This window comes from Anguilla rostrata, unplaced genomic scaffold, assembly GCF_018555375.3.
Source record: "Anguilla rostrata isolate EN2019 unplaced genomic scaffold, ASM1855537v3 scaf0155, whole genome shotgun sequence".
In the NCBI taxonomy this organism is placed as follows: Eukaryota; Metazoa; Chordata; class Actinopteri; order Anguilliformes; family Anguillidae; genus Anguilla; species Anguilla rostrata.
Window position 1 is genome coordinate 1 of NW_026985714.1, and position 11,131 is coordinate 11,131.

General features: G+C 39.6%; 1 protein-coding gene across 5 annotated transcripts; it reads right to left on the reverse strand.

Moving 5' to 3' along the window:
• Positions 1 to 4,688: 4,688 nt before the first annotated feature.
• On the reverse strand, positions 4,689 to 10,114 carry LOC135246303 (uncharacterized). 5 transcript variants are annotated; one of them, XM_064319797.1, is made up of 5 exons: positions 9,784 to 10,114; positions 8,902 to 9,198; positions 6,727 to 6,828; positions 5,607 to 5,662; positions 4,689 to 5,070 (listed from the first exon to the last, which is right to left on the reverse strand). In XM_064319797.1, the coding sequence occupies exons 1-5, from the start codon at positions 10,025 to 10,027 to the stop codon at positions 4,999 to 5,001; spliced, it is 771 nt and encodes a 256-aa protein (XP_064175867.1). In that variant the 5' UTR covers positions 10,028 to 10,114; the 3' UTR covers positions 4,689 to 4,998. The 5 variants fall into 5 exon arrangements, 3 of the variants coding, with proteins under 3 accessions (XP_064175867.1, XP_064175869.1, XP_064175868.1); XR_010327603.1 differs by lacking the exon at positions 5,607 to 5,662 and having other exon boundaries at positions 4,689 to 5,061; positions 8,392 to 9,198; positions 9,784 to 10,107; XR_010327602.1 differs by lacking the exon at positions 5,607 to 5,662 and having other exon boundaries at positions 8,392 to 9,198; positions 9,784 to 10,107.
• Positions 10,115 to 11,131: the final 1,017 nt, after the last annotated feature.

The window sequence follows — 11,131 nt, forward strand, 5'->3', positions numbered from 1 at the left end:
AACATCTACCTAGAGATCCTCCGCTTCTGTTTTGTCGCAGGAAATCAGCTAAGTAACTAACGCATGTGCTTTTTTCTACTTTAGCTTTCTTAAAAACCTCTCTTATGCCACTTTAACACACCCTGATTCAGCTTGTTAAGACTATGCATACATGCCTGGGCTTGTTTTCTTTAAACTAACGCCAAAAGAAAACATGCCTGGGCTTGTTTTCAAAATGCGAGTAATATTATGAAATAGACGCTAATCGAGTTGTTTGTAAGAAATGTTTTCTTTCTTACATGGCTGTTGAAAACAAGGGCTGTGCCTGTATTCAGAAAAAAGAAAAGACATAAAACATTATCCTTGTGTGAAATTTACCATTTACCACAGGGCCCGCGCTCCACAGGCCACCCACACCTGTCCAGCCCCCAGCCCCCCCCCCCCTGCTGCTGCAGCAACAACCCCATCCCTTTCCCCATACCCTTCCCCCTCACCAACCAAACCATAGCAGAGTTCAAAAGGTAAAACCGATCATTCCAATATTGACAGTTTGTACATCATAGAAAATCGGACCATATCAGAGGGGGGACCATATTAAGGGGGCGGGGCAAGGGGCGTGGTATCGATCGATCAATCATTTTGACAGTAGGTGTATCTTATTTCTCTCTTTTGCATTTCGAAACATTGCATAAAAGGAGGCAAATAATGACTGACAAAATTCTCATGACACACAGACCAGTTCTTTTAACCTTATGGCTGTATTTTCTTAACTAAGTACAGAGATTTACTCACCTTCTATTTTTCTTTTGTCACTGCGTGGGGAAAGAGAGCGGGGGTCTGTGGGGACAGAGTAATCGCAACTCACTTCTGTAGCCCCCACAGACTGCAGACCCTGCTTCAGGTCATCCCGTTTCACTAAAAAGTTACAGACTTTATATGTCCGTGTGGTGACAGGTTTGTTTGTGGTCCATGTGCTTCTGAATGGCTGAGATGAGTCTCCAATGTACAGGTTACAGGTGACATTAGTGCTAGATGAGAGGTGTTCCAGCTTTGTCTGACAGGCCAGGTCCACCTCCCCACCACTGCCACTGTTCTGCACAGAAATCTCTGGTTTCTTTAGGTCTATGAAAAGAGAACACACACATCACAGAGCAGAAATACTAAACTGCATAAAATCCTAAAAGGTGTGTTAATATCAGGCCTTAACAAATAATATTTACAGTATTGAGAGCAGAGAGCAGTGTCTCCCTGCCTAAAGTGGTATACATATATCAACAAGTAAAATGTTACTTTTATTACCATTTCATTACACATATACTATGTATTTATACTATTTTAAAACTTTAGTGTATTGTTACAAATTGTTTCTGTTAGATGTTTTCTTACTGATATACAAAGAACAAACAGAAATGCGGGAAGCCTCTTTAATAACTTGAGCCCATGCAAACAGAATCTTTTGCCACAGAAATCCAGTCAAAGTTAAAGCTTAACAAGCTACAATTCCCTGTCTTTGCAATATGTATAATGTCTAAACAATCAAAAATCAAAATACATGCTGCATTTGCATAATTATAGTGCTCCCCACTTTCTCTACCTTTTACCACAAAAAAAGATTTAAATCAAATTTTTATCTGTCATTGAACACATTACTGTTATGTAAAGTTAATGTATTAATACTAACTATAGTACATACTAAAACTCAAACAATAGATATAATTTAAAGATGATAAATAATGTTATCTGTCATTCAACAAGTTATTGCATTTCCACAGATAATGTTTTCTATTAATGTCAATGTCTGAAGTAGAAAGAGGCCCAGTCAGGCTTTTTTGTGAAATCATGAATGCTCTTTGAATGTGATGAACCCTTAGCTCTAAGTCCTGTTGATGAAAAGTTGATGTACAAAAGTTGATGTACAAAAATTTCCTGAGACCCTATCAGTGGTTTCAGACCGTATGCAACAGTTTCCTGAGAAATACCCATTTGAGTCTGCTGCAAGGTACCGTACATACACACCAAAATTAAAATACAATAGAATGAGAATATGTATTGTAGTGTACCATTGCTAATTGTAAGTTTGAGAGGATGATAACAATAAAACATTCTTATTTCTCCTTCTTCTCTCTTACAGTATTCTCTGTCTGTCTATCTACAGCCATTCAAAATCAGAACATCTATACAGTACATGTTTCAGTTAAATGTTAAAGACAGGATTGACTCCAAAAAAAGCTAAAATATAGTAAATATTAAAAAATATTAAAAATAAATTAAATAAATTAAAATATCCTTATGAGAAAATATATGCTTTTTGTGATTAAGACCAGCTGCTCATATTCCCTGCAGGGAACAGAAATTAATTGCCGGGTCATAGGAGGATATGTCATATATCCTCCTATGACCTTAAATGGACCAGCATATATTTAATGATTTAGCTTTGCACACAGATCATAGTAACATAAAGCACAAAAGAATCCCTTTGCTTGACCTAATAACTTGGATGAACCATCTCACTAATTTGGCTGCAGATACCAGAAGGGTAATGTGATAAATTTTGATAATGCTATTTGTGGCTTTTATACTGACCTTCAGCATCGGCGTGCAGTATGAAATCTGGCAAACATAAGGCAAATGAAACAAATCAAAGTTTGATCAAAACAGTCCTCCTATTTATTGTTAACTTTCTATGACATGCCATGATCAGCCTGAAATGTGAACATTTGTAAAAATCTACATAAAGAAATGTGATTAGTTTAGATGAAAAAGAAAAGAAACTGGAAATAAACACATTGTCACAAAGACACAGAGAACTAGAAGAAAATAACTGCTGCAGATCTGTCACTGCTGGCCACAGTGACAGACAGAACGCAGAAAGAGAAAGAGGAACAAGAAAAGAGAAATAATTGTTTCACTCACAGTCCAGCTGGATGGCAAAGGCCAGCAGCAGAGTGGTGTAGAACTGGGACCGCATTTCAAAGAGGAGGAACACAACAGTGAGCAAAAAGAAAGAAAAGCAGATACTTATCTCAGACTGATCGTGTGAATACGGAAGTAAATTTTAGGGTGGGACAAGAAACCACAGCCATGTTCAGTTGCAAGTCATTTATGTACCTTTTAGGTGGGGGAACTAGGCTTGTGACTCAAAAGGTTGTGCGTTTGAATCCCAGCTGGGACTCTGCCATTTTATATAGCGAAGTACTGAGCCTAAATTGGTTGAGTAATATATCCAGCCATGTATATGGATTGTATGTAGTAATGTGATCTAGGAAAGTCACTCTGGATAAGAGCATCTGCTGAATTGTAATTGTAAGTAAACCCTCAAATGGCGGCAAAAAAACTCCTCAATGAGAAGAAATCTCGAGAGGAACCCTGCTATTGAGGGGGAGCACATCCTCCACTGGCCAGCCTGGTATAAAGACAGCAAATAAACTTGGTTAAGCAGGTTACAGCTGAGATGAAAGCTAACAGGAATAATAGAAGAGCAAATGATATAGCTCAGAACAGTGCAGTTTAGAGGAGCTGGATGATGGATATGGAGCTCCAGACAGTGGCAAGACCAGGGCAAGGGAGGAACAAGGTTGAAACAGTCCATGACCATGGAGTGAAGTACAGGACTGGAGCGATCTTTGAACTCAGGGTGAAATAAGGGGCGGGAGCCCCATGGAAAGAGAAACCATAAGGCCAACGCCCACTGACAGCTTCTCATTAGGGGCCTGTGGGGCCAGGCGCCACCAGCAGATGGAAGTATAGTGCAAGCTGCATGTATCTCTGTCTGCACCATAAATGAAAGAACAACTGTAGTGGAGATTTTGACTGACAATGAAAGAGGAAAAAAAGATGATCTGTCATTTTAGTATATGGAAAAATTTCCGCTCGTAGCCTCAGAGGATAGCAAGACAGCTAGCTAACACATCTAAACTGCAAGAATTCATCAGGTGGATTATTTGTTGTTGATGAGCTTTAACACTTGGACCTTGTCATGCTTCACATGAGTATAGTTTGACTAGTTATAGTTTGTGCCTGTTGGTGTTCTTCACTGAATGTGTTAATGTATGTGTGGGTGTGTGCTTATTTTACATTGCTCTGGATATTAAAATGTAAAAAAATAATGGCACACTATTATTTTGATGCTTAAATCACTGCTGCTAATGCCTTTTCTTTATGTCAAAATCAGTCATTATATACCATATGTTTGCCAGCAGTCATATGACCCTGTACCATTCCCATGCCAAACTGCTGAAGCTAAGCAGTTGTGGGTTTACTTAGGGCTTGCATGCGGGCCTCCAGGGAAATGGAAATGTCTGCTGGAAAGGTGTTGGTAGTCCTGTGGGGACCTAACATAAATTCAATGGTTCATGGTGTTGGGTGAGGTTACCATCCTTTAGATGAAACAATAAGTCACCATCCAGACTGAAAAGAGTAGATGTGATATCCCTGGAGTCCAGCTCAAATCCCCCAAAAACTGATTCTCTGGCAACCAAATGATCCCCTACATCTGACTTGCTAAACAATCCCTTGCATTCCCAATTTTATCATCTGGGTCTTCACTGCAAAAGAGCACTGAGTTCTGATTTGACGCACAAGATAAAATAAATAAATAAAACTTGCAGCCCTTATTTCCAACAAATAGTCAGTGTATTTTTATGATGAGCTTTGTCTTTTTTTCAATTTATGCTATACAAGAGACAAAAATAATGGACAAAAGAACAAAATAAGAACAATATTATTGTAAACAAACCAACTTGGGTAGTTCACAACAGTGCTTGTAATAAATATGAAATTGAGAGCATACATTTTTAAATGGATGAAAACAAGTTAGAAATGACATCGCAGAAATACAGACTACAGTAGTAAATATTTAAGAGTACTCTTTATTTTAAGTTAAAACAGTATGTCATTTTGTGACTATGTATGTGTTATGTCTGTTTATAAATATACATGTTCTGTATTTATATGTGGTTTTATGTACATTTTTATTTATTGTGTATGCGTACTATATATTTGTAAACAGGCTAATCTCTCTCATGTCTCAGCACAATGTCTCCACAAACTGTCCGGTGTTCTCACTCCCTCTCCTCTTCCTGCCTGCAGCATCTGAAACAAAACACACATTTATGTAAATGAAATTAGTCAACTAATATGCGCTTGCATAGGGAGGGATTAAATCCAAAGATAAACCAGCAGCACAATTTCAGAAAGTGATTGTTTTTTTTGTTTTTTACAATACAACATTTACCATAAGAGCCAAAAATGGATACATTCTTAAGCATATAAAAAGGCTTCAGTTGCTGAAATTTCATACACCAACAGTACTGACTATGCAGCCATCATCTAATCACATTATCAGTCTCCCTGAAGTGTGTGCTGCCAGTCGCTGCTTTCATTCTGTATTCCACCAGCTGAATGTAAATTTCAGCAGAACAGTGCATTTCATACACAGCTGGTATAGGCAGACCACACATGCCTGACCAAACAGAGCAGTCACTCCTGTGCATGAGATGGGCACTACCATGGCAACTGAAAGTCTGGCTCCTGTGGCAGAACCATGATCATATATGTACTGCCCTACTGGGCTGCCAGCCCTGCTACAATCATGAATCAGCATTGGTCTGGATGTCAGTAAATGTTACCTGTAGCTGAACATGGTATAAATGTACAGTACGTTCTCCTCCTGTAAAGTGCTCTACTGGAAGTAAATGAATTTATGATTCATCTAAGCAACCAGAATTACCTCATGAAATTAAATTAATTTGTGCCCTGCAGAAGAACTAAAAACCAAAAAAATAGTTTGAACCTTCACATTGATAATAATTGCTTTACAAAGTTACTTGTTGAAATAAAGCTCCGGTCGCCTGCATGTAGCCAATATTGTCCACTTTTATCCATAAGCAAATGTCAATGGCAGGACTGGTCAGAACATCCTTAATAAGAGCTTTACTGCCACGTACGGGAGGGTAGGACCCAGACGCAGAGTGGAAAAAACACAGGAACTTAAAAGGAAAGTTTAAACAAAGACATTTACTACACAAACAAAAACAAAAACAGAAGAAAATCCAAAAGTCCAAAAATATGTAGAACAGAACAGGCTGGGCAGACACAGACTGTCAGAAAAGCACAGGCAGCAACAAAGTCAGACACACAAGCAGGTCAAACCACAGGCAGAAACGCACATGAAACAAAAGGAACCAGAACTCGAGTCAGGAAACAAAGAATTTAAATAGACAAGGGTAACAAGACACAGGTGAACTCATAGAACAATCAAACCAGAAAAGGAGGGGATAACAAGACACAGGTGGGACCAATGATAGAATAATCAATAAAAACCAAAAAACGAATAATACAATTAACACAGGGAGGGGGAACGAACTGAAAGACAAAACTGAAGTGCCGCCATCTGGCGGCCAAAAGGGGAAAAACAGAAACAGAAAATACAGAACCATGACATTTACAAACTATTCATTGCTGTGTAACACATTCATAGTCACTATATCAACATTATTACATTCGTACTTTTAACCAAAACAGAATGTAATGGTAATATGAAGTATAATGTTGGTGGTAACAGCACAATATATAAAAGCATATTGAATGACTATGTTTTTATCAATATTTATGCAGTAGTTATGTTGTGCTTATGAATATTTGATGCAGGTTTTACATAAAGACTTTCTTTGTATGATTCAGATTAGATGTCTGATTAAAAAGTACATTTCTATTGGCTGATGATGGGTGGACAGTTGAGGCACAGACCTGTGGTTGGTGTGTGGGAGATGAAGTATTCTATGAGTATTCCAATAGCAGCCAAGAGGACCAGCGCACTGAGGATGTGTCGCCACAGAAACCTGGCCGACTCTGAGAGAGCAAAGAAAAGGAAAGGAACAGATCAGCAAACAACACTGACAATTACAGTCTGGACCACACACAATGTTTGTACTTCCTGTCTTCATTAGAAGTGTTTCATTAGTGAAAGAAAAAAGGAAGGAAAAGCCTATGAAGAAGTAACAGAGTAATATTGATATATGAAGCACGGTTACCATAGCATCTTCACTGTACAGGAACTTGACATTGTACATTGTACGTTCTCAATACACTGGCAGCTCATTCTAATCTTGATTTCTGCACTGACCCCTTCCCCTGAGCAGCTCAGACCCAGTGACAAACCGTTTACAGACTGAAAGAGTCTCAGTCATCTGTATCCCCTCTGTGTAGAAATAACACTGAGACTCAGAGGGAGGCAGATCAGTTCCCTGGATCAGCTCCCTCCCGGTCACAGTGAAGCGATATTGGTTCCCCTTGTGCACCTCTGTCTGTAGGGGTGTATCCTGTGTGTCTGTACAGCCTCCAGCTCATTGCTCGCACTGTGCTCTCAGCTGTGCAGCTAACGCTAATGGAGCCGGATGTGGTAACTCATGCTGACCACCACTTCGAGCAGTTTCGCTTGACCTCACCCCACACAGACAATAAATAAACTAACACTCACATTAGAAGTGTGGATCAATGCTGAGAGCAAATTTTGCTTGGATACCCCTCCAGTGTTAGTGGTTTAATAAGTAAACTCTGGTATTGAATTTTATATTTAAACTACTTGACCTGAGTGCTTCATTGAGATAGAAGGACTCCTACAGTGGACACCTGTATAACAGAAAATCAAAGGACTTTTGCACAATTAATAAATCTTATGTAGTTGATGCATAACATCCAATTATAATGACTGAGGAGCAAAATACAATAAACACTGGTCTTATAAGTTGAGAATTCATAAACTGCATAGAGTAAAGAAGAGTACAGTACTTTGGTCCTTTGTTCTTCCACTGTGGTCCTTGTTCTTAGCTTCAGCACAGTCACTCAGTTTAGAGGAGGAGGACCACTGGATGATGCAGGCTGCTCTAACTCCCCCAGGAAGGTGAGGGGCTTGAGATGCGGTGGATGGGAGACCCAGGCAGTGCAAGTGCGAGCGGGGCGCCAGACTGGGGATTTTTATTTTTATTTGCGGTGTAGCTTGGCTGGGCAGTGTGGCGTCAGCCGATGCTACATCCCCCGTTATCTTTCAGTTTTATTTAAGTTTTGTTGAACTTTCTATTGTTTGTGTGCAAGCGTGGGTTTGTTTCCCCTCCTCTTTTTAAGGCAAAATAGGGGTTCCACAGCAGGGGCCTGAGGGGTAGGGGAGCTCACTGTGTGAGTAGTGTATTGAGTGTGCAGTGCTGAGTCACCCCCTTATGCAGAGCAGTGTGTTCTTTGCTGTGCTACTCGTGTGTGTGCAGTGTGCTTACCTGCGTGTCCTGTGCTGTGGGAAAGAAGCGGGGTGGGGCGCCTTCGGGGTAATAGCAGATGTGGGGGTGATGGGCATGGTGTCATGTGTAACAGTGTGTTTTCCTGAAATGTGTAAAATAACGATTGGCAACTACTTTTATTTACCTGTCTGTGGGTTGTCTGTGGTGGCGTATACCGGAAACAGAGGAAAAAAAGAATTTCAGGTGACAATCTCACTCTTGGCAGAAAGAACATGAACATTAATGAAATTTGGTTATATTTTAAATAATGTATTTTCACTTAGGCAATAATTCCACAGGGGTCAGAGCAGCAGGGCAGCTTCTTATAGTAAACAGCCTTAACTCCACTCATTCTATCTAGTGCCAAAACTATAACCTGGCATCTCATTTATGGGACATGGCAAGTGCAATGGGTTTCCAGCCCTATAATAGAAAATCAAAGGAGGGCTTTTGAATATGAATAATGAATGAATACATCTGAATAAATAAATGGATTAATAAATCAATGAAAAAATCTTCTGTAGTCAATGTTAAAGCATAACCTCCAGTTATAATGACTAAGGACCAAAATACAACAAGCGCTTGTCTTATAAGTTGAGAATTAACTGTGCATGTGTGGTTTATAAACTGCAGAGAGAAAAGAAGAGTACAGTACTTTGGTCCTTTGTTCTTCCACTCTGGTCCTTGTTCTTAGCTTCAGCACAGTCACTCAGTTCAGAGTTGAAGCCCTCAAACTGATAACTACAGCAGTATGTCAGAGTGGAGTCAGAGCTGCGGGGGAGAGTGAAACTGACTGCTCGCTCTTCTGCTCCAGCCCGGGTTTCCTTAGTAGGTATGGTACTCCTGTTGTAGTACAGGAGGAAAACAGCTCCAGTGATGTCAGGTGGTGCTTCACAGCGAATGTGTGTCTCAGTGTGTTCTGTGGAGACCGAGATATTGGGCTTCCTCAGATCTGGAACACACAAATAATACAACATGCAGAGAAATGCATTTGCAGGGTCACACTGCTGATTGTGTTCCCTGTGGCTAAATGTGCATGAGAATCCTGATGGTTTTACTTGTAGGGATCTGGCAGGAGGAGCTGGAGTGACTGAGCTGCATCCCTTACCCCATGTGCACATTGCTTGGGTTAGTTTTATATAAGTGAAACATTAGGCCTATGGGACACCAGAAACAGGCTTTTAGTATGACAGAAATTAAAACTGAGAGTCTGTGTTTTAACCTTTATCTTCATTGTTTCATTTCAAATACAATGTTCTGGAGTATAGAGTCAAAAAGACAAAAATGGTGTCACTGTCCAACTGCTTCCACACTGAAACGCACACAAATGCATAGACACAACGGCACACACACCAGCGCACACATAGCCATACAGTGCCTTCAGAATGGTTTTGGCCCCCCAATGATTAATAATTTTTATGTCATGCATTTCTTTACAGAAACATTCATTTAGAAATGACTACTTATTATATATTAACTGACCATAGCACCTGCTGTCCTATTTCAGACTCCATATTTCAGAATTATGAATTCTTACCCAGCACAGTCACTGTGGAGGGGTCACTATGAAGAGCAGGTTTCCCTCCTTCCTCCAGTTTGTAGGAACATCTCATGATGATCTCATTGCGTGCGCTGTGACTCTCACTGAGCAGCTCAGCTCCAGTGACTGAGCGCTCACAGTCTGAGCCACTGATCGGTCCTCTCTGATTAGTGGTGAAAGTGCAGTGGGACGCAGGGGCAGAGTCAGGTCTGCTGCACTGCAGTTTCACTGATTTCTCCATGGAAATTACTGCAGGAGTCAACTGTAACTCTGCCTTTGGCGGTTTATCTGCAAAAGTTCAGAGATCCATTTAGTTTCAATCATCAGTTATGCTTGATTTTCCACTCGAGCAGCTATACTGTAGGCACTTTCATACAGCACCCGACCACAAACTTCCACTTCAGTTTTGTTTCTTTGATGGAAGTAAGATTTTCTTTGGGGCCCATTCACAATCAAATTTATAATGAATTTGTAGGAACTACAAAAGATATAGCAAGGTTAATAAAAACAAGCTGAAGTTACGTCCAAGGCACTGTAGGAGCATGTGAGAATTACAGCAATATTGGGTACATCATTTAACATGAGTGCTGAATCTATGCGCTCATCCAGTATGTTTTCAGCTGATCAAAGCAACATAATTATATTTAGGCAAATTATGTACAGTAAAACTTGATATAAAGAAATAATATATGAAGGGTTACATAACATTATTACATTATTACAATATCTAGATATGTAGACTGTGCTTTATGCTTTAGTGAACCTGACCAAGTAAAATATGAGAAATAGAACTCCCCTGGGAATGTCGACAGACTAAGAAATCATTTTAAGACGTTAAAAGACAACAGTCTACAATTTTTAAAAAAGTTGTCTGACAGGTTTGTTCCTGTAGTCACACTGGCACTTACAGTGATGCGCTATACATTTACAATGCTCTCACAGCTTGCTTTGTCAGTATTAAGTCAGTATTATACTGAACAAATATATTCAAGCTGAAACACTGTCCTGCAGCCCTTGATATTTTCTGATTAATGAAGCTGTCTGTGCGATATGTTATAATGCCACTCATTGGTGTCAGCAATGAGTATCCAGTATTGGCTCAAAATGTTGTCATGTCCTTTAATATGCTCTGGGGAAATATTAGTACAACGTTAGCATGATGTTCTTATGTGCATGTGCACTTATGATAGTTAAGGCACAGTTATGTACTTATATTTCAGCATTATTATAATTTTTTCAAGATTGATGCTTAATCTCTGTGTAACATTTGAGTTAATATTCATGTTTTGTATTTTATTGTTCCTATCCTCTCATCTACACTGACAGTATCTTATCTTTATGACCT